Source organism: Bombina bombina, chromosome 4 (genome assembly GCF_027579735.1).
Source record: "Bombina bombina isolate aBomBom1 chromosome 4, aBomBom1.pri, whole genome shotgun sequence".
NCBI lineage: Eukaryota > Metazoa > Chordata > Amphibia > Anura > Bombinatoridae > Bombina > Bombina bombina.
The window spans coordinates 370,946,201-370,970,410 of record NC_069502.1 but is presented as its reverse complement, the minus strand read 5'-3'; the positions used below and the strand labels follow the sequence as shown (position 1 = coordinate 370,970,410).

The 24,210-nt window shown below is 39.7% G+C and overlaps 1 protein-coding gene across 2 annotated transcripts in view; it reads left to right on the top strand.

Annotated features, from left to right (window-relative positions):
• PLD1 (phospholipase D1) overlaps positions 1-24,210 on the top strand; it is a 505,989-nt gene that overhangs the window by 254,610 nt on the left and 227,169 nt on the right. For both annotated transcript variants that reach the window (XM_053710137.1, XM_053710138.1), the window contains exon 10: positions 3,990-4,139. In XM_053710137.1, the coding sequence (XP_053566112.1) occupies positions 3,990-4,139 (150 nt within the window). The remainder of the gene's footprint in view (positions 1-3,989; positions 4,140-24,210) is intronic.

Below are 24,210 nucleotides of genomic sequence, written 5' to 3'. Positions count from 1 at the left end.
GAAATAGTCTCCCAAGGTTATCTTCTGGAATTCAAGGGGCTTCCCCCAAGGGGGAGGTTCCACAGGTCTCAATTGTCTTCAGACCACATAAAGAGACAGGCATTCTTACATTGTGTAGAAGACCTGTTAAAAATGGGAGTGATTCATCCTGTTCCATTAGGAGAACAAGGGATGGGGTTCTACTCCAATCTGTTCATAGTTCCCAAAAAAGAGGGAACGTTCAGACCAATCTTAGATCTCAAGATCTTAAACAAGTTTCTCAAGGTTCCATCGTTCAAAATGGAAACCATTCGAACAATTCTTCCTTCCATCCAGGAAGGTCAATTCATGACCACGGTGGATTTAAAGGATGCGTATCTACATATTCCTATCCACAAGGAACATCATCGGTTCCTAAGGTTCGCATTCCTGGACAAGCATTACCAGTTCGTGGCGCTTCCTTTCGGATTAGCCACTGCTCCAAGGATTTTCACAAAGGTCCTAGGGTCCCTTCTAGCGGTACTAAGACCAAGGGGCATTGCAGTAGTTCCTTACTTGGACGACATTCTGATTCAAGCGTCGTCCCTTCCTCAAGCAAAGGCTCACACGGACATAGTCCTGGCCTTTCTCAGATCTCACGGATGGAAAGTGAACGTGGAAAAGAGTTCTCTATCTCCGTCGACAAGGGTTCCCTTCTTGGGAACAATAATAGACTCCTTAGAAATGAGGATTTTTCTGACAGAGGCCAGAAAAACAAAACTTCTAAACTCTTGTCAAACACTTCATTCCGTTCCTCTTCCTTCCATAGCGCAGTGCATGGAAGTAATAGGTTTGATGGTAGCGGCAATGGACATAGTTCCTTTTGCGCGCATTCATCTAAGACCATTACAACTGTGCATGCTCAGTCAGTGGAATGGGGACTATACAGACTTGTCTCCGAAGATACAAGTAAATCAGAGGACCAGAGACTCACTCCGTTGGTGGCTGTCCCTGGACAACCTGTCACAAGGGATGACCTTCCGCAGACCAGAGTGGGTCATTGTCACGACCGACGCCAGTCTGATGGGCTGGGGCGCGGTCTGGGGACCCCTGAAAGCTCAGGGTCTTTGGTCTCGGGAAGAATCTCTTCTACCGATAAATATTCTGGAACTGAGAGCGATATTCAATGCTCTCAAGGCTTGGCCTCAGCTAGCAAAGGCCAAGTTCATACGGTTTCAATCAGACAACATGACGACTGTTGCGTACATCAACCATCAGGGGGGAACAAGGAGTTCCCTGGCGATGGAAGAAGTGACCAAAATCATTCAATGGGCGGAGACTCACTCCTGCCACCTGTCTGCAATCCACATCCCAGGAGTGGAAAATTGGGAAGCGGATTTTCTGAGTCGTCAGACATTACATCCGGGGGAGTGGGAACTCCATCCGGAAATCTTTGCCCAAATTACTCAACTGTGGGGCATTCCAGACATGGATCTGATGGCCTCTCGTCAGAACTTCAAGGTTCCTTGCTACGGGTCCAGATCCAGGGATCCCAAGGCGACTCTAGTAGATGCACTAGTAGCACCTTGGACCTTCAAACTAGCTTATGTATTCCCGCCGTTTCCTCTCATCCCCAGGCTGGTAGCCAGGATCAATCAGGAGAGGGCGTCGGTGATCTTGATAGCTCCTGCGTGGCCACGCAGGACTTGGTATGCAGATCTGGTGAATATGTCATCGGCTCCACCATGGAAGCTACCTTTGAGACGAGACCTTCTTGTTCAAGGTCCGTTCGAACATCCGAATCTGGTCTCACTCCAGCTGACTGCTTGGAGATTGAACGCTTGATCTTATCAAAACGAGGGTTCTCAGATTCTGTTATTGATACTCTTGTTCAGGCCAGAAAGCCTGTAACTAGAAAAATTTACCACAAAATATGGAAAAAATATATCTGTTGGTGTGAATCTAAAGGATTCCCTTGGGACAAGGTAAAGATTCCTAAGATTCTATCCTTTCTTCAAGAAGGATTGGAGAAAGGATTATCTGCAAGTTCCTTGAAGGGACAGATTTCTGCCTTGTCTGTGTTACTTCACAAAAAGCTGGCAGCTGTGCCAGATGTTCAAGCCTTTGTTCAGGCTCTGGTTAGAATCAAGCCTGTTTACAAACCTTTGACTCCTCCTTGGAGTCTCAACTTAGTTCTTTCAGTTCTTCAGGGGGTTCCGTTTGAACCCTTACATTCCGTTGATATTAAGTTATTATCTTGGAAAGTTTTGTTTTTGGTTGCAATTTCTTCTGCTAGAAGAGTTTCAGAATTATTTGCTCTGCAGTGTTCTCCTCCTTATCTGGTGTTCCATGCAGATAAGGTGGTTTTACGTACTAAACCTGGTTTTCTTCCAAAAGTTGTTTCTAACAAAAACATTAACCAGGAGATAGTCGTGCCTTCTTTGTGTCCGAAACCAGTTTCGAAGAAGGAACGTTTGTTGCACAATTTGGATGTTGTTCGCGCTCTAAAATTCTATTTAGATGCTACAAAGGATTTTAGACAAACATCTTCCTTGTTTGTTGTTTATTCTGGTAAAAGGAGAGGTCAAAAAGCAACTTCTACCTCTCTCTCTTTTTGGATTAAAAGCATCATCAGATTGGCTTATGTGACTGCCGGACGGCAGCCTCCTGAAAGAATCACAGCTCATTCCACTAGGGCTGTGGCTTCCACATGGGCCTTCAAGAACGAGGCTTCTGTTGATCAGATATGTAGGGCAGCGACTTGGTCTTCACTGCACACTTTTACCAAATTTTACAAGTTTGATACTTTTGCTTCTTCTGAGGCTATTTTTGGGAGAAAGGTTTTGCAAGCCGTGGTGCCTTCCATTTAGGTGACCTGATTTGCTCCCTCCCTTCATCCGTGTCCTAAAGCTTTGGTATTGGTTCCCACAAGTAAGGATGACGCCGTGGACCGGACACACCTATGTTGGAGAAAACAGAATTTATGTTTACCTGATAAATTACTTTCTCCAACGGTGTGTCCGGTCCACGGCCCGCCCTGGTTTTTTAATCAGGTCTGATAATTTATTTTCTTTAACTACAGTCACCACGGTATCATATGGTTTCTCCTATGCAAATATTCCTCCTTAACGTCGGTCGAATGACTGGGGTAGGCGGAGCCTAGGAGGGATCATGTGACCAGCTTTGCTGGGCTCTTTGCCATTTCCTGTTGGGGAAGAGAATATCCCACAAGTAAGGATGACGCCGTGGACCGGACACACCGTTGGAGAAAGTAATTTATCAGGTAAACATAAATTCTGTTTTCTAAGTTCTATGGATCTGCCAGTGAGCTTTACAATCGTAGTATCAGCTGGGCTAGTTTCATTCTAAACCTAAACCACATTTACATAACCTTTTTTTTTTCATAAAATCAAAACAACAAATAAAATAATGTTTAATTGTTCTTTCAGGTGCTTGATAGATGTGTGCTGTGCTAGAACCAACTGATTTGATTAATTTCTGGCAATCTTTTGTAAAATGTATAAATGTATGTATTATCTATACCTCTATTACAAAGTAATAATAATACAGTTTTTAAGAAAAGCAGTCAGCAATTAAAGGTTCACTGAACCAATTATTTTTTTTCTTTCATGATTCAGATAGAGCATGAAATTTTAAGCAACTTTCTAATTTACTCCTATTATCAATTTTTCTTCGTTCTCTTGCTATCTTTATTTTAAAGCAGGAATGTAAATCTTAGCAGCCATCCCATTTTAGGTTCGCACCATGGATAGCGCTTGCTTATTGGAGGCTTACATTTACCCACCAATAAGCAAGCATAACCCAGGTTCTCAACCAAAAATGGGCCGGCTCCTATGCATCACATTCCTGCTTTTTAAATAAATATAGCAAGAGAACGAAGATAATAGCATTAAATTAGAAAGTTGCTTACAATTGCATGCTCTATCTGAATCATGAAAGAAAAAATTTGGGTTTAGTGTCCCTTTAACTATATAAATAATCCAACCATGAAAAATTATTTTATTTTCCAGAACATTAATTTTAAAATGCAACAGCTACAGACATGCTCGCTGGTGGGGACAAGCCATTGAAGAGTTTGTTAAGAAGCATGGAAAAAACTTCCTTACAGAGCACCGATTTGGCTCATACGCAGCAGTTCAAAGTAACACACTTTCAAAATGGTACGTACGTTACTCATCAAGATGAGCTGATTAGTGGAAATCTGTCATGTAAAGTACCATAGATACTGACTTCATATTAATTTCTATGAAATTCTTTTAAGCCTTCCTTACCCCCTTTTTCAGTATCAACAACTTTATTAGGAAAAAGATTAGTGTTTTATAAGTCCAAAATTCAATGTTATTTTTTAGCTTTTTAGTGCAAGATCTCTCAAACCATGTTCCGACGGCAAAAATATCCAGCCCTCAATGGGTTTTTATCTGGCCCTCAGAACTACTGAGCAGTAAACATGCATCAGTAATTTAGCACAAAAGCAGCTGCACACATCTATTTGCATTTATACCAACTTTTGCAAATTCTTTAATTGTAACTAATGTTCTATATGTTTTTTTTTAAATGTGATAATCTAGTTTTAATTGGGACATTATCTTTAGCATAGGTTTAAATGTATTGTAATGTATCCATGACCAATCTCACTACTAGTTATCGTCCCTCCATATAAATAAAGGTTTAGGTGCTACTCAAGTACTCAAGTTACTGCATTACATATGCTCTGGAAACAGGGCTGGACTGGGAACAAAAAGAGGCCCAGGCATTTTAGGGCAAAGAGGCGCCCACCCCCTCATTTCTTATTAAAAGGGACAGCTTTTCCAATTTACATTTATCATCAAATTTGCTTTGTTCTCTTAGTGTTTTTAGTTAAAAGCTAAACCTAGATGGGCTCATATGCTAATTTCTAAGGCCTTGAAGGCCACCTCTTATCTGAAAGCATTTGACAGTTTTTCACAGCTAGAGGGCATTAGTTTTTGTGTGCCATATAGTTAACATTGTGCTCAACCCCGGTGAGTTCCTAATGAGAGGGCACTGATTGACTAAAATGCAAGTCTGTTAAAATAACTGAGATAAGGGGGCAGTCTGCAGAGGCTTAGATACAAGGTAATCACAGAGGTAATAAGTGTATTAATATCACAGTGTTGGTTATGGAAAGGGTAATATAGGGATTATCTATCTTTTTAAACAATAACAATTCTGAAGTAGACTGTCCCTTTACTCGTATAGCAAACATGGCAAGTATAATACATGTTTTTTTAAAAACATTTAAAAAAAATATTTCATGATTTAGATAGAGCATGCAATTTTAAACAACTTTCTAATTTACACCTATTAGCATTTTTGGTATCTTTATTTGAAATAGCAGGAAATCTTAGAAGCCTTAGCTGGCCCATTTCTTTCATTTAATTGTCAAGAGTCCATGAGCTAGTGACGTATGGGATATACAATCCTTCCAGGAGGGGCAAAGTTTCCCAATCCTCAAAATGCCTATAAATACACCCCTCACCACACCCACAATTGAGTTTTACAAACTTTGGCCTAGATTTGGAGTTCGGCGGTAGCCGTCAAAACCAGCGTTAGAGGCTCCTAACGCTGGTTTTGGCCGCCCGCTGGTATTTGGAGTCAGTGATTAAAGGGTCTAACGCTCACTTTTCAGCCGCGACTTTTCTATACCGCAGATCCCCCTACGCCATTTGCGTAGCCTATCTTTTCAATGGGATCTTTCTAACGCTGGTATTTAGAGTCGTTTCTGAAGTGAGTGTTAGAGCTCTAACGACAAGATTCCAGCCGCCTTAAAATAGCAGGAGTTAAGAGCTTTCTGGCTAACGCCGGTTTATAAAGCTCTTAACTACTGTACCCTAAAGTACACTAACACCCATAAACTACCTATGTACCCCTAAACCGAGCTCCCCCCACATCGCCGCCACTCGATTTAAATTTTTAACCCCTAATCTGCTGACCGCCACCTACGTTATACTTATGTACCCCTAATCTGCTGCCCCTAACTCCGCCGACCCCTATATTATATTTCTTAACCCCTAACTTGCCCCCCACAACGTCGCCGCCAGCTACATAAAATAATTAACCCCTAATCTTCCGACCGCAAATCGCCGCCACCTACGTTATCCCTATGTACCCCTAATCTGCTGCCCCTAACATCGCCGACCCCTATATTTATTAACCCCTAATCTGCCCCCCTCAACGTCGCCGCCACCTGCCTACACTTATTAACCCCTAATCTGCCGAGCGGACCTGAGCGCTACTATAATAAAGTTATGAACCCCTAACCCGCCTCACTAACCCTATCATAAATAGTATTAACCCCTAATCTGCCCTCCCTAACATCGCCGACACCTAACTTCAATTATTAACCCCTAATCTGCCGACCGGAGCTCACCGCTATTCTAATAAATGTATTAACCCCTAAAGCTAAGTCTAACCCTAACACTAACACCCCCCTAAGTTAAATATAATTTTTATCTAACGAAATAAATTAACTCTTATTAAATAAATGATTCCTATTTAAAGCTAAATACTTACCTGTAAAATAAATCCTAATATAGCTACAATATAAATTATAATTATATTATAGCTATTTTAGGATTAATATTTATTTTACAGGCAACTTTGTAATTATTTTAACCAGGTACAATAGCTATTAAATAGTTAAGAACTATTTAATAGTTACCTAGTTAAAATAATAACAAATTTACCTGTAAAATAAATCCTAACCTAAGATATAATTAAACCTAACACTAGACTATCAATAAAATAATTAAATAAACTACCTACAATTACCTACAATTAACCTAACACTACACTATCAATAAATTAATTAAACACAATTCCTACAAATAAATACAATTAAATAAACTAGCTAAAGTACAAAAAATAAAAAAGAACTAAGTTACAGAAAATAAAAAAATATTTACAAACATAATAAAAATATTACAACAATTTTAAACTAATTACACCTACTCTAAGCCCCCTAATAAAATAACAAAGCCCCCAAAAATAAAAAATTCCCTACCCTATTCTAAATTAAAAAAGTTACAAGCTCTTTTACCTTACCAGCCCTGAACAGGGCCCTTTGCGGGGCATGCCCCAAGAATTTCAGCTCTTTTGCCTGTAAAAGAATAAATACAATACCCCCCCCCCCAACATTACAACCCACCACCCACATACCCCTAATCTAACCCAAACCCCCCTTAAATAAACCTAACACTAAGCCCCTGAAGATCTTCCTACCTTGTCTTCACCATACCAGGTTCACCGATCCGTCCTGAAGAGCTCCTCCGATGTCCTGATCCAAGCCCAAGCGGGGGCTGAAGAGGTCCATGATCCGGTCAAAGTCTTCATCCAAGCGGGGCAGAAGAGGATCTTCCATCCGATTGAAGTCATCATCCAGGCGGCATCTTCTATGGTCTTCCATCCGGAGCGAAGCGGCAGGATCCTGAAGACCTCCAGCGCGGAACATCCATCCGGACCGACGACTGAACGACGAATGACTGTTCCTTTAAGGGACGTCATCCAAGATGGCGTCCCTCGAATTCCGATTGGCTGATAGGATTCTATCAGCCAATCGGAATTAAGGTAGGAATTTTCTGATTGGCTGATGGAATCAGCCAATCAGAATCAAGTTCAATCCGATTGGCTGATCTAATCAGCCAATCAGATTGAGCTCGCATTCTATTGGCTGTTCCGATCAGCCAATAGAATGCGAGCTCAATCTGATTGGCTGATTGGATCGGCCAATCGGATTGAACTAGATTCTGATTGGCTGATTCCATCAGCCAATCAGAAAATTCCTACCTTAATTCCGATTGGCTGATAGAATCCTATCAGCCAATCGGAATTCGAGGGACGCCATCTTGGATGACGTCCCTTAAAGGAACAGTCATTCGTCGTTCAGTCGTCGGTCCGGATGGATGTTCCGCGCTGGAGGTCTTCAGGATCCTGCCGCTTCGCTCCGGATGGAAGACCATAGAAGATGCCGCCTGGATGATGACTTCAATCGGATGGAAGATCCTCTTCTGCCCCGCTTGGATGAAGACTTTGACCGGATCATGGACCTCTTCAGCCCCCGCTTGGGCTTGGATCAGGACATCGGAGGAGCTCTTCAGGACGGATCGGTGAACCTGGTATGGTGAAGACAAGGTAGGAAGATCTTCAGGGGCTTAGTGTTAGGTTTATTTAAGGGGGGTTTGGGTTAGATTAGGGGTATGTGGGTGGTGGGTTGTAATGTTGGGGGGGGGTATTGTATTTATTCTTTTACAGGCAAAAGAGCTGAAATTCTTGGGGCATGCCCCGCAAAGGGCCCTGTTCAGGGCTGGTAAGGTAAAAGAGCTTGTAACTTTTTTAATTTAGAATAGGGTAGGGAATTTTTTATTTTGGGGGGCTTTGTTATTTTATTAGGGGGCTTAGAGTAGGTGTAATTAGTTTAAAATTGTTGTAATATTTTTATTATGTTTGTAAATATTTTTTTATTTTCTGTAACTTAGTTCTTTTTTATTTTTTGTACTTTAGCTAGTTTATTTAATTGTATTTATTTGTAGGAATTGTGTTTAATTAATTTATTGATAGTGTAGTGTTAGGTTAATTGTAGGTAATTGTAGGTAGTTTATTTAATTATTTTATTGATAGTCTAGTGTTAGGTTTAATTATATCTTAGGTTAGGATTTATTTTACAGGTAAATTTGTTATTATTTTAACTAGGTAACTATTAAATAGTTCTTAACTATTTAATAGCTATTGTACCTGGTTAAAATAATTACCAAGTTGCCTGTAAAATAAATATAAATCCTAAAATAGCTATAATATAATTATAATTTATATTGTAGCTATATTAGGATTTATTTTACAGGTAAGTATTTAGCTTTAAATAGGAATCATTTATTTAATAAGAGTTAATTTATTTTGTTAGATAAAAATTATATTTAACTTAGGGGGGTGTTAGTGTTAGAGTTAGACTTAGCTTTAGGGGTTAATACATTTATTAGAATAGCGGTGAGCTCCAGTCGGCAGATTAGGGGTTAATAATTGAAGTTAGGTGTCGGCGATGTTAGGGAGGGCAGATTAGGGGTTAATACTATTTATGATAGGGTTAGTGAGGCGGGTTAGGGGTTCATAACTTTATTATAGTAGCGCTCAGGTCCGCTCGGCAGATTAGGGGTTAATAAGTGTAGGCAGGTGGCGGCGACGTTGAGGGGGGCAGATTAGGGGTTAATAAATAGAATATAGGGGTCGGCGATGTTAGGGCAGCAGATTAGGGGTACATAGGGATAACGTAGGTGGCGGCGGTTTACGGAGCGGCAGATTAGGGGTTAAAAAAAATATGCAGGGGTCAGCGATAGCGGGGGCGGCAGATTAGGGGTTAATAAGTGTAAGGGTAGGGGTGTTTAGACTCGGGGTACATGTTAGAGTGTTAGGTGCAGACGTAGGAAGTGTTCCCCCATAGGAAACAATGGGGCTGCGTTAGGAGCTGAACGCTGCTTTTTTGCAGGTGTTAGGTTTTTTTTCAGCTCAAACAGTCCCATTGTTTCCTATGGGAGAATCGTGCACGAGCACGTTTTGGAGGCCGGCCGCGTCCGTAAGCAACTCTGGTATCGAGAGTTGCATTTGCGGTAAAAATGCTCTACGCTCCTTTTTTGGAGCCTAACGCAGCATTTGTTTGAACTCTCGATACCAGAGTTAATTTTATGGTGCGGCCAGAAAAAAGCCCGCGGAGCGTTAACAGCCCTTTTACCGCCGAACTCCAAATCTAGGCCTTTGCCTCCTATGGAGGTGGTGAAGTAAATGTGTGCTTGATTTCTACGTTGATATGCGCTTCTCAGCATTTTGAAGCCTGATTCCTCTCAGAGTACAGTTAATATCAGAGGGATGTGAAGGGAGTATCACCTATTAAATGCAATGGTTTTCCTTGCGGGAAATCAATTTCATAGGTTCTCTGTTATCGGTCGTAGAGATTCATCTCCTACCTCCCTTTTTCAGATCGACTATATACTCTCATATTCCATTACCTCTACTGATAACTGTTTCAGTACTGGTTTGGCTATCTGCTATATGTGGATGGGTGTCTCGGTAAGTATGTTTTTATTACTTAAGTCACTCTCAGCTATGGTTTGGCACTTTATGTATTATTATAAAGTTCTAAATCTATGTTTTGTACTTATATTTGCCATGAGTCAGGTTTTTGTACAGGGAGTGCAGAATTATTAGGCAAGTTGTATTTTTGAGGATTAATTTTATTATTGAACAACAACCATGTTCTCAATGAACCCAAAAACTCATTAATATCAAAGCTGAATAGTTTTGGAAGTAGTTTTTAGTTTGTTTTTAGTTATAGCTATTTTAGGGGGATATCTGTTTGTGCAGGTGACTATTACTGTGCATAATTATTAGGCAACTTAACAAAAAACAAATATATACCCATTTCAATTATTTATTTTTACCAGTGAAACCAATATAACATCTCAACATTCACAAATATACATTTCTGACATTCAAAAACAAAACAAAAACAAATCAGTGACCAATATAGCCACCTTTCTTTGCAAGGACACTCAAAAGCCTGCCATCCATGGATTCTGTCAGTGTTTTGATCTGTTCACCATCAACATTGCGTGCAGCAGCAACCACAGCCTCCCAGACACTGTTCAGAGAGGTGTACTGTTTTCCCTCCTTGTAAATCTCACATTTGATGATGGACCACAGGTTCTCAATGGGGTTCAGATCAGGTGAACAAGGAGGCCATGTCATTAGATTTTCTTCTTTTATACCCTTTCTTGCCAGCCACGCTGTGGAGTACTTGGACGCATGTGATGGAGCATTGTCCTGCATGAAAATCATGTTTTTCTTGAAGGATGCAGACTTCTTCCTGTACCACTGCTTGAAGAAGGTGTCTTCCAGAAACTGGCAGTAGGACTGGGAGTTGAGCTTGACTCCATCCTCAACCCGAAAAGGCCCCACAAGCTCATCTTTGATGATACCAGCCCAAACCAGTACTCCACCTCCACCTTGCTGGCGTCTGAGTCGGACTGGAGCTCTCTGCCCTTTACCAATCCAGCCACGGGCCCATCCATCTGGCCCATCAAGACTCACTCTCATTTCATCAGTCCATAAAACCTTAGAAAAATCAGTCTTGAGATATTTCTTGGCCCAGTCTTGACGTTTCAGCTTGTGTGTCTTGTTCAGTGGTGGTCGTCTTTCAGCCTTTCTTACCTTGGCCATGTCTCTGAGTATTGCACACCTTGTGCTTTTGGGCACTCCAGTGATGTTGCAGCTCTGAAATATGGCCAAACTGGTGGCAAGTGGCATCTTGGCAGCTGCACGCTTGACTTTTCTCAGTTCATGGGCAGTTATTTTGCGCCTTGGTTTTTCCACACGCTTCTTGCAACCCTGTTGACTATTTTGAATGAAACGCTTGATTGTTCGATGATCACGCTTCAGAAGCTTTGCAATTTTAAGAGTGCTGCATCCCTCTGCAAGTTATCTCACTATTTTTGACTTTTCTGAGCCTGTCAAGTCCTTCTTTTGACCCATTTTGCCAAAGGAAAGGAAGTTGCCTAATAATTATGCACACCTGATATAGGGTGTTGATGTCATTAGACCACACCCCTTCTCATTACAGAGATGCACATCACCTAATATGCTTAATTGGTAGTAGGCTTTCGAGCCTATACAGCTTGGAGTAAGACAACATGCATAAAGAGGATGATGTGGTCAAAATACTCATTTGCCTAATAATTCTGCACTCCCTGTATATTTCCTTTTGCAGACTATTCAGTTTCATATTTGGGAAAAAACATATTTAGGAAAATATTTTTCTTACCTGGGGTATTGTCTTTTTTTTCCAAATTGACTGCTTTTTCATTAAATTTTCGCGGGCAAAATTAGGCTCGCAAGGCGAAAAATGCTTTTTTGGCATGAAGGTACGTCCGGTGACGCAAGTTCATCATTTCCAGCATCTTAGTTGACGCAGAGTTCCTTGCACAAGGTTGCGTCTGCATTTACGCGAGTGTGCCACTTCCGGATGTTGTTAGCGCCAAAAAAATCATTTTGCGTTGTGCGTCATACTTGGCGCCAAATAATTTAATTATTTAAAAACCCCATTCCTATGTGCCTCTTGCTTTTTTTTATGTCAGAGGGCTATGCTGTTTGCATTTTTTTCCCATTCCTGAAACTGCCATATAAGGAAATTGATAATTTTGCTTTATATGTTGTTTTTTTCTCTTACATTTTCAAGATGTCTCAATCTGATCCTGTCTCAGAAACCACTGTTGGAACCCTGCTGCCTGATAGCAGAAGTGTATCTGTTGTAAATTTGTGGAGATTATATCTCCAGCTATGGTATGTAATAATTGTCATGATAAACTTTTACATGCAGAGAATGTATCCATCAGTAATAGTACAATGCCTGTTGTTCCTTCAACATCTAATGTACATGATATCCTTGTGAATTTAAACGATTTTATTGCTTATACGATTCAGAAGGATTTGTCTTCTATCCCGCCTTCTAATAAACGTTAAAGGTCTTTTAAAACTTCTCATAAAGATGATGAAATTTCAAATGACTGACAACATACTGAATTATTCCTCTGATGAGGATCTATCTGATTCAGAAGATCCTACCTCAGATATTGACACTGACAAATCTACTTATTTATTTAAAATGTAGTATATTCATTCCTTATTAAAAGAGGTGTTGATTACGTTAGATATTGAGGAAACTAGTCCTCTTGATACTAAAACTTTTAAATGTTTAAACTATGTTTATAAACCTCCTGTGGTTACTCCAGAGGTTTTTCCAGTTCCTGATGATATGATTTATAAGGAATGGAATAGCCTTGGTACTTCTTTTAACTCTTCTTCAAGATTTAAAAAAATGTATCCTTAGCCAGCAGTTAGTTTGGAGTTTTGGGAAAAGATCCCCAGAGTTGGTGGAGCTATTTCTACTCTTACCAAACGTAGTACTATCCCTATGGAAGATAGTACTTCCTTTAAGGATCCTTTAGATAGGAAACTTGAATTGTATCTAAGGAAAGCTTATTTATATTCTGGCTATCTCCTCAGGCCTGCCATTTCTATGGCTGATGTTGCAGCTGCATCAACTTTTTGATTGGAATGTTTAGCGCAACAGAAAACAGATCCTGATTTGTCTAGCATTGTTTGCTTGCTTCAACATGCTAATCATTTTATCTGTGATGCCGTTTTTGATATCATCAAAATTGATGTTAAATCTAAGTCTTTAGCTATTTTAGCTAGAAGAACTTTGTGGCTCAAATATTGGAATGCTGACATGGCATCTAAATCTAGATTAGTATCTCTTTCTTTCCAAGGTAATAATTTATTTGGTTCTCAGTTGGATTCAATTATTTCAACTGTCACTGGGGGGAAGGGAGTTTTTTTGCCTCAGGATAAAAAAACTAAGGGTAAATCTAAAACTTCTAATCGCTTTCGTTCCTTTCGACAAAATAAGGAACAGAAACCCAATCCTTCCCCCAAAGAATCTGGTTCCAATTGGAAACCAAAGCCAGCCCCCAAGTCTGCATGAAGGTGCGCCCCTCATTCCAGCTCAGCTGGTAGGGGGCAGATTAAGATTCTTCCAAAGTATTTGGGCAGATTCTGTCCAAAATCAATAGATTCAGAGTATTGTCTCTCAAGGGTACCGAATAGGATTCATAGTAAAACCTCCTGTGAGAAGATTTTTTTCCCCTCACGCATTCCAGCAAATCCAGTAAAAGGCTCAGGCTTTTCTGAAGTGTGTTTCAGACCTGGAGCTTTCAGGGGACATCATACCAGTTCTGTTTCAGGAACAGGGTCTGGGGTTTTATTCAAATCTATTCATTGTCCCAAAGAAGGAAAATTCATTCAGGCCAGTTCTGGATCTGAAATTTTTTAATCATTTTGTAAGAGTGCCAACTTTCAAAATGGTGACTATAAGGACTATTCTGCCTTTTATTCAGCAAGGGCATTAGATGTCCATGATAGACTTACAGGATGCATATCTTCATATTCCAATTCATCCAGACCACTATCAGTTTCTGAGATTCTCTTTTCTAGACCAGCATTACCAATTTGTCGCTCTCCCATTTGGCCTAGCGACAGCTCCAAGAATCTTTTCAAAGGTTCTCGGTGCCCTACTCTCTGTAATCAGAGAACAGGGTATTACAGTGTTTCCTTATTTGGACGATATCTTGGTACTAGCTCAGTCTTTACATTCTGCAGAATCTCACACAAATCAACTAGTGTTGTTTCTTCAAAGACATGGTTGGAGGATCAATTTACCAAAAAGTTCCTTCATTCCTAAGACAAGGGTCACCTTTTTAGGTTTCCAGATAGATTCAGTGTCCATGACTCTGTCTCTAACAGACAAGAGATGATTAAAATTGGTTTCAGCTTGTCGGAACCTTCAGTCTCAATCATTCCCTTCAGTAGCTATGTGCATGGAAGTTTTAGGTCTCATCACAATTAATATCCTTAAATCCCAATGTTCGACTCTCTCTGACTTGGTGGTTAGATCACCATCGTAACTAAAAACATAGGAGCTCCTAAGACTTCTCAGGGTCTTGGTGAGGAGTCTTAGGAGCTCCTGTGTTTTTAGTTAGCCTTAAGCTATTTATTTATTTGTTATAAAAGTTAAACTTTTATAACAAATAAATTAAAGTTATTTGTTACGAGCCGAAAGATAGGCTCACTAAAACCTAATGTTATAAGAGACTAATAAAGCTACAAATCCCTGGATACTTTCTCTGAGGTTACCAATAAGTGTCAAACAAAAACAGTTAGGAGCACCAAAAAGCGAGTGAAAAACAAAATGTATTTACAGTTATTTTAACAAAAGGGTTAGTTAACCCCAGGGTAAGAGTGTGTTCACAAAAAAACCAAATACAGAGAACAAAAAGGCTGACCGGTTTCGGCGTCTGCCTTAATCCTAGCCTGCTTAAAATTGTTTGTAAATTCACAATTTAAAAACCCACCTCTGTGTTTCAATTGGGTGTGGAGTACACATCTTTAAAGTAGTTAACCAATGTTAAACATCAAATCAATTTAATTTGTTCAGACACCTGATTTCCCTACTGACTCACAGCTAATAGGTGTGGCGATGTCGGATCAGCCCTCCTAAAGTTTTAACTGTAAACTTTTCAATGCTGTCACCCAAACCGCATAAAAATGCTCATCGCCACGTCTATTCAACCAGTAAAAGTGGTATTTATCATCAGACATTTTGCTTATATAGCCAAAAAATTGCATTTGTATGATCACATTTATATGTTTACATATCTCAGTATATTGAACGCTCACAGATCCCTTGCGTTCTTTAAACCTTACCACATCTTAAAAAGGAAAGAAAGAACGAAAAGTTACCTGGGACCGCCTGGGTCCGAAGCTACTCACTGACTGATAGTGTATATATCCTCATAGCAAGGGATGCGGTTTCAGCTATTCAGATTGCGTATTTGTTTGTTTGTTTACTAGAGTGACGTATAGTTCACACCTCTAGTTTCGCCCTATAGGCTTGCGTTCCCCTCAGCTGCCATAGCTAGACTACGCCTCTTTCTCGAGTGATGTGCGCGTAGGAGGTGTGTCGAATAACCCCTATTTCTTGATGAACAGATTTACTAGTGGGACTGCTCTGACTTAATACCCTCACTTAATTAAAGTATATTTATCCCTAGTGGGTATGACAGGATCACTCGGACCTGGAACCATGTTATACTTCCCCTAACGTGAATACCAAACTGTACATAATGCGAGTGCTTCGCTGCGGGGGATCAAGGCTCGTCATAATATTACGTTTAAACAGTAATTTCTATAATTACAAATACGTTAATGGATTAGATAAGTGAATGGAATGTGTATGAATACTATGTTGCTTCACTCCCTGATACCTCATTATAAACATCTGGATATAGCACTTGAACCTTGAAAAGACAACATGTAATAAATTGCTATAATAAAGTACATCCTCTCTAGTGTATGTTCATGATCAGTATTATAAATTGGGGGATTGGGGAGAGGGAGTAAGGTATAGGAGGATGAGGGGAAATAGAAAAGTTGGGACTGGGCCTGAGGGGTAAGAAACTGCAGTTACCAAAAATTAATTAAATCAAACTCTGAGTTTAGACCCTCTGGAGACCTGGTTCTCAACCGAAAGATCCAGAAGGCCTCCCTTTCACCCAGTTTTCGGGCTCTATCGAGCCCTCTGTTTTGTACTGGGACATTCTCAATGATGGTCCACGAAAAGTACCTGGGATCTTTTTGGTGTGTCACTGAAAAGTGATTGATCAGAGGCGTAGTTAGCTCCCCTGCTCTTATATCAGCCAGATGTTCCTTTATTCTAACTCGTGCCTCCCTGGTCGTTAGACCTACATACTGGAGGGCACAATGTGTACATGAAATTAGATATACCACGAAGTTTGACCGGCAATTTAAACACAGTCTCTTCTGGAAAGTTTCACCCGTGACTAGGGACCTAAATGAATCTCCCACTACCACTCTCTCACACGCCTTACAGGAAAGAAAATTGCATCTATAAGTACCATTCAGTCTTAACCAGGTTGAGCCACTGGTTTCTTCCTGTTTCAGTTTAGTGGGGGCTATTATGTTACCTATCGTTCGATTCCTTTTGTAAGCGAATTGTATGCCTTCATTCACTATATCTTTTAATGCATCATCAGCCAAGAGAAGTTGATAGTTATTTTTGATTATCTGGCATATCTGATGGTACTGCCGTGAATAATCAGTTGTAAATTGAATTCTACTACCTTCATTTAGTTGTTCCCACCATTTTCTATCTTTTCTCCTGTTCCTGTTTTTGTTCTCCGGCTTGCTTTTAGATTGTTCTAGTAACCTGGCCCTGTCCATTCTGCTGACTAGATTTCTTTCTCTAGTGACTATCGATTTTTGGTAACCTCTTTCTAGCAACCTTGTTGTAAGTTCATCTGCTTGTTTTTCATATATGTGTTGACTAGTGCAGTTTCTTCTTAAACTAATAAACTGCCCTCTCGCTACCCCTTTGAAAACCCTCCTTGGATGGCAGCTTGTTGCATGTAGGAGTGAGTTACCTGAGATCGGTTTTCGATAGGTTTCAGTCATAATTTTCTGACCTGTCTGGCCCTTCAGTGTGATATCTAGGAAGTTGACCGTATGTTCCTAAACCTCTGAAGTGAAACTGATCCCTACCGTATTTTGGTTTAAACTCTTGATAAAGTCTTCTAGATCATCTCTCGAACCCTTACCAATAAGTGGCCCCATTTCCCTGAACAATCTGTGCACTGAATTTCAATTAAAGAAGGGTGGGATGTAGATTGAAAGATGTAGATTGATATTGAAATTGAAATTATATATATTATTTATGGAATTGTATCTTTACACAACCCTATAGTATACAATATAACCAGACTGCAATACTGTGCAGAACGATCCACTCAGTGGATGTTAGAATGTTAAAGAAGCTACTGACTTACCGATAAAATTAAGAAAAGGGCATAATACAGCCAGATTATAAGATTGTGCTAATCAATATATATCCTTGTTGCTCTTGTTGTATGTTAAAAGGCTACTTATTAACAACACTACGGAGATATATATAATATATAAATATATATATATATATATATATATATATATATATATAAAAAGTGTGTGTATATATATATATATATATATATATATATATATATATATATACACACACACGTTGAGCTATTTATAACAGTGCTTTACAAATATATAAGCAACCTAACAAACTCTGACTATACTCTATAAAACCACCTCTGAATATAGTGAAATGAGGCCTGCATAATACACAGACCTTTGAGTAAAGTTACACCAACAAGGAATTTTATGTATTTCCAACTTATATCTCTTATCTGACACACTATGCTTTAATAATGTAATGCTTTTGACTACTGAAGGTTACTTAAGTGTGTTTTTAATGTATTTCCTAATCTTACCAATATACTTATTAAAAGTTGTTTTATTTTTAGCTCCACAAGTTCATTATTACTTGCTGCTCCATTTGAACTCCATTTGAAAGTTATAAATCTTGAGTGCTAACCAGTGTATTCTTATTAGGAGCAAGTTCTCTTTTGCTTTTTCTAATAGTATTAATAAATATATATATATAATCAAGAACAATTTAGGAAAGGACGCAGTTGCTAGTGTGAGTTGGTTGGTTACGTAAGGGCTTAAATGTCCAAGCAACTTAAATTTAAATATGGTGCAGACCCTTGGTTTAAATGTATCATGTACACAAAAGAGACGTACCTGGAATATAATCCTGGTACCAAAAAAGACAGGGTTTCAGCACTCTTTTAGAAAAACTCACAAATCACTCTAATGTAATTCAATAGCTTTAATAGTGGCAGCCAAATTCCACACAACATGGGAATAAATCCATGTAAATATTAAAACACATAAGCATACAAGTTCGACTCATGAATGACAGTTCAAAAGAACCTGACCGGTCAGGGGTACACGAAAAAGCACATGTGTGGCGAAGTGTAAATAGCAGTAGTATTGCTTAAGCACAGGTTTTTATTGTGAACCACTACACCCAACTACCTCAGAACCTCCCAAGTAATGGTCATGGAAGGTATATCCTGTGCAGATATATGAACCGGGATCTAAGTGGTAAACACTGCAAAGCCTGTGTCAGGCACCTTGTAGAAAGTGATTTCACAGTTAGAAATGAATACAGTTACTGCAATGTACAAAATATAGGCTATTATATCAAGTGAGACCTCCTCTGGCTTTGCTACACCCAGCTGCTTACAGCACCCCTGCAGTTATGGGGCTACTTGCTGCGCAGGTTACAAAGGGGATCTAAGCAAGCCAGCAGGTGAGCCCCCTGAATATATACATAGATAACACATAGGTAACACAATTCATGCAATATTGATTACATTCGCATTGTGCATACACATATCCACAGAAGAAGTCTGCAAAGCAAGATGCAAAGATGTTAGCATGAAGATGTCGCAGGTGAATTAGTGTTTTCACATGCAGGCAAATAAGAGTCAAGTTGTAGTTAGTAGAGCACAGTCTAAGCAAGAAATGTATGACTCCAAGCGAAGACAGGTATCAAGATATTAGTCTCAGTGAAAGACAAAACAGCGCCTTCTCCAACTTAACAAAATGCCATTATTTTCTTCAACATGGTCACCTATTCCATATCAGTATATTTCAGGTGTCAACATGTCACACTTATACAACCTTGCTTTCAGATGTTGTTGTGTCCAATATCCACAGGGGTATGTATTGTCCCCACTTGTTAGCATTCCATGCCGGTAGCGATCTCCATCGCAAACGCCAAACACAGCGGTGCTCCACGTGTATCACGTGACCTGGTCGGCTCCACCAATGCCGACACGCGTTTCACCCGCTCGACTGGAATTCAGACCGGGCTTCGTCAGGGCGTAATACTGCTTTGATCCATGCGTCCTGTTATATAGATCAATGATGTTGCACCTCTGCTGGAAGGTGAAAGTTTCACATGCTGCTACATGCAGCTTTCAATCTTATGTGATTGCTATTATTTACAACCTTATGTTTCAAATTTACAAGAAGCAAAACCAAGGTTAAAAAATGTTACATATTTTTCCTCAAACATTTATACTTGGTTGCTACAGTTAAAAACATTGCAATCTGTCATTCAAGAAACAACATGTTCTTTATATTTTTATTGTCTTATATCTTGTAGAATCTGCTTATTTTTGGTTAGGTAGAATGGAGTGTAGAAGCAAAACACCTCTCCATATCAACACTCCACTCTACCTTAAATACAATCTCATAGGAAGCAGGCCATATCTAATTTATCATTGAGACCATTTGGAATTTGTGTCCCAAGGATTGATATCCACCTGCATTCCTTTCTCAGGAGGGTTTTATCATTATCTCCTCCTCTCCCGTTTATGATGCCTTTGTCTATGCCCACGAATCTGAGTGAATCAGGATTGCAATTATGCACCAACTCAAAGTGTTTTGCCACATTGCTTTTAGGATTTTTATTCTTTACATCATCTCTATGTTCTGAGATGCGGTCCTTTATCGCCCTCCTCGTTTTTCCCACATAGAAAAGTGGGCAATCGCATGACAGCAGGTATACGACCCCCTCAGTATCACAGTTCACAAAATGTTTTAGTCTATAGGTGTTTCCCGTATTCGTTCTGAACTCTTTTGTCTTGCGCATAAATTTACATGTTACACATTTTCCACAGGGATAATTGCCTATGGATCTATGTTTTGTAAGCCAGTTACTTTGTCCTGTTTTGGACAAGTATTGGCTCCTCACCAACTTATCTTTAAGATTAGGTGCCCGTCTGGCAGTGATATTGGAAAAATCACCTAATTCCTTTCTGACCCCTATGTCACTGGTAAGGATATGCCAATTCTTTGCAAGAATGCCTTTCAGAGAGTTCCAGTGGCAATTATAATCAGTGATTAGTCTTATCTTAGATTCATTATTCTTTGGTGTGGGCAAAAGAAGTTTCTCCCTGTCCATGTGTAGAGCATTATTAAATGCCCCTTTAACCACTCTCTTGGAATACCCTCTAGTCAGGAATCTTTGTTCCATTTCTGACGCGTGTTTCAGATATTTCTCTTTGCTAGAGCAATTCCTACGAAGCCTTAGGAATTGGCCTTTGGGTATTCCTTTCTTTAGATGGCTGGGATGGTGGCTAGAGGCAATTAGCAGGCTATTGGTCGCAGTGGATTTGCGAAAGTTCTCAGTTGAAACTACCCCTTTTTCCAGTTTCACTTCAATGTCTAAAAAGGCAATTGCCTCTTTACTAGACTGGACAGTAAGAGAGATGTTTCTATCATTTACATTAAGGGTGTCAACAAATTCTTTTAAGAGGCCTTCAGAGCCCTCCCAGATGAGGAAAATGTCGTCCACATATCTCAACCATATGTGGATATTTTCCTCAAATAGGGGGCTCTGAAAGACCTCTTCCATTTCCCATACGCCTAGATGTAGGCAGGCGTAGGTAGGAGCACAAGTGACACCCATCGCAGTGCCTCTTAGTTGTTTGTATATCTTGTTGTCGAACATGAATACATTATTTGTTAATACAAATCTAAGTAGCTCGACAACAAAGTCTGTGTGCTTTTGGGCATAATTTCCTCTTGTCATGAGGAAATGTTTACTTGCCTCAATGCCCACTTCATGCGGGATGGACGAATACAGACCTTCAACATCAAGACAAACCAACAGTGCCCCTTTCGGAACACTCAAGCCTTCAACCTTTCTCAGGAAATCTGCTGTGTCTAGGACAAATGAGGGCATGGTCGTAAGGAAGGGTCTTAGAAAATGGTCTATGTAGTTTCCAAGGTTTTCAGTTAAGCTCCCAATGCCTGCTATTATGGGGCGGCCAGGTGGATTTGTAGGGTTCTTATGTATCTTAGGGATACAATAAAAGACTGGCATTATTGGATGATCAGGATAGAGATACTTAAATTCAGATAGGGTTATTACACCTTTGTCCTTTGCTCCTTTTAAAACAAAAAACAGTGCATTTTGTATAGAGGAAGTAGGATTAAATGTGAGACATTGATATTGTCTCTTATCCAGTAGCTGTCTTTTTACCTCTAGAACGTACATCTGCTCATCCCATAGAACCAGATTGCCGCCTTTGTCGGCCGCCTTTATGACCACCCCTTTGGCATTCATTAGGTCATTGAGAGCTTTTCTTTCGGCTTTATTAAGGTTATCACCTACCAAACCAGTGATGGATATGTTCTGTAGATCTTTCTCTACTTGTTTAACAAAAATATTTACTGCCGGGACCATGGATAGCTGTGGCATATATTTCGATTTCGCTTTTAGGTTTGACGAAATATGGACATTGGTACCTATTTCCTCATCTTGTGAAGAAGTCTGTTGGCTACCTTCAGAGTCAGTGAGTAATTCCTGCATGGCCAGTATTGTTATATTGTCCTCTCGTGTAAGTGAGACATCCTCAACAAGGTGTTTACTCTTGCCCTTCATAATTTGTGAGAGTACAATACGCCTTGCAAATAAATGGAGATCTTTTAAGAAGTTAAACTTATCCAAGTTATTTGTAGGGCAAAATGAAAGACCTCTTTTTAGGACCTCTATGTGCATATAATTCAATTTAAAAGAAGATAGGTTAATTACCTGCATATTATTTTCAGCTAGTTCGAGTATCCCCTGCGACCTCGAGGTCGCCTCGGTCTGCTCTGACGATAATTCCTTTGACCCTGATCCTGGCTCTGCTGGTATCTTTGCCTCGAGGGGTAGCGTCTTTCTTCTGAGTTTAAACTCAGACCCCCTCCTTCTCTTCCTACCACCTCTCCTCCTTCCCCTAAAAAAGACTGTTTTTTATCAAGAATGTTTTTATGTTGGTCAAGTTCTACATCAGAGCTATCCGTCCCAGAATCATATGTTCCTTTTGTAGTTAAGTAGCTATATACTTAGTTGTTTTTGTAGTCATCATTATCCCTTGAAAACTTCCTTCCTTTTCTTAGTTTTATATCATTTTGTAGTCTAGCTATCTGATCCTTTATTTCATCATTCAATTTGGGGAAATTGGTGTTATGTTCAAAAGTGTTTACCACTTTTAGGGACTCCTCAATCTGTATAATTGTTTTAGCTAGTCTTTCTTTATTTCGTACCACCATTTTTTCCATTAAAATAATGGAGCAATCAGAGAGACTGGTATTCCAGTCTTCTAGAAATTCTTCTCCTCCCTCATCCTCACGTAGGTTAGTACCAGGGTCTAGTTTAAGACGAAGACCCCTCGGTATGATTTTGGTTTTTATGTAATTCTCTAGACTTGAAGTTTCTGCCCGAAGCTTTATTTGTTTAACCAAGAGTTTTTTATAATTTTTAAAAGCACCATAGATGTTCACTGGTGTATTGTTGGAATCCTGATTCTCCTCTAGATTCGACAGGGATAGTGAGGCTGTAAGTTCTGCCTCCCAATTTTCGTCAGACAGCATAAACGCCATTTTGGTCTAAATAAAAACCTTTTATAACAGGGATCTAGTACCAGGGTGTGTAGGACTTAACTGGTCCACAAAAAAGCTACTGTTTGTGTATATATTAATGTGTATATATATATACAATACTAGCTAAGGGGTTTACCCTTTCCTGAGACCTAAGAATGGGCCCAAGGCCCAAGTACACAAGGTATGCACAATGAATAATCAAGAACAATTTAGGAAAGGACGCAGTTGCTAGTGTGAGTTGGTTGGTTGCGTAAGGGCTTAAATGTCCAAGCAACTTAAGTTTAAATATGGTGCAGACCCTTGGTTTAAATGTATCATGTACACAAAAGAGACGTACCTGGAATATAATCCTGGTACCAAAAAAGACAGGGTTTCAGCACTCTTTTAGAAAAACTCACAAATCACTCTAATGTAATTCAATAGCTTTAATAGTGGCAGCCAAATTCCACACAACATGGGAATAAATCCATGTAAATATTAAAACACATAAGCATACAAGTTCGACTCATTAATGGCGGTTCAAAAGAACCTGACCGGTCAGGGGTACACAAAAAAGCACATGTGTGGCGAAGTGTAAATAGCAGTAGTATTGCTTAAGCACAGGTTTTTATAGTGAACCACTACACCCAACTACCTCAGAACCTCCCAAGTAATGGTCATGGAAGGTATATCCTGGGCAGATATATGAACCGGGATCTAAGTGGTAAACACTGCAAAGCCTGTGTCAGGCACCTTGTAGAAAGTGATTTCACAGTTAGAAATGAATACAGTTACTGCAATGTACAAAATATAGGCTATATCAAGTGAGACCTCCTCTGGCTTTGCTACACCCAGCTGCTTACAGCACCCCTGCAGTTATGGGGCTACTTGCTGCGCAGGTTACAAAGGCGATCTAAGCAAGCCAGCAGGTGAGCCCCCTGAATATATACATAGATAGACAAGTGGGTAACAATTGTAGAGGTAACACAATTCATGCAATATTGATTACATTCGCATTGTGCATACACATATCCACAGAAGAAGTCTGCAAAGCAAGATGCAAAGATGTTAGCATGAAGATGTCGCAGGTGAATTAGTGTTTTCACATGCAGGCAAATAAGAGTCAAGTTGTAGTTAGTAGAGCACAGTCTAAGCAAGAAATGTATGACTCCAAGCGAAGACAGGTATCAAGATATTAGTCTCAGTGAAAGACAAAACAGCGCCTTCTCCAACTTAACAAAATGCCATTATTTTCTTCAACATGGTCACCTATTTCATATCAGTATA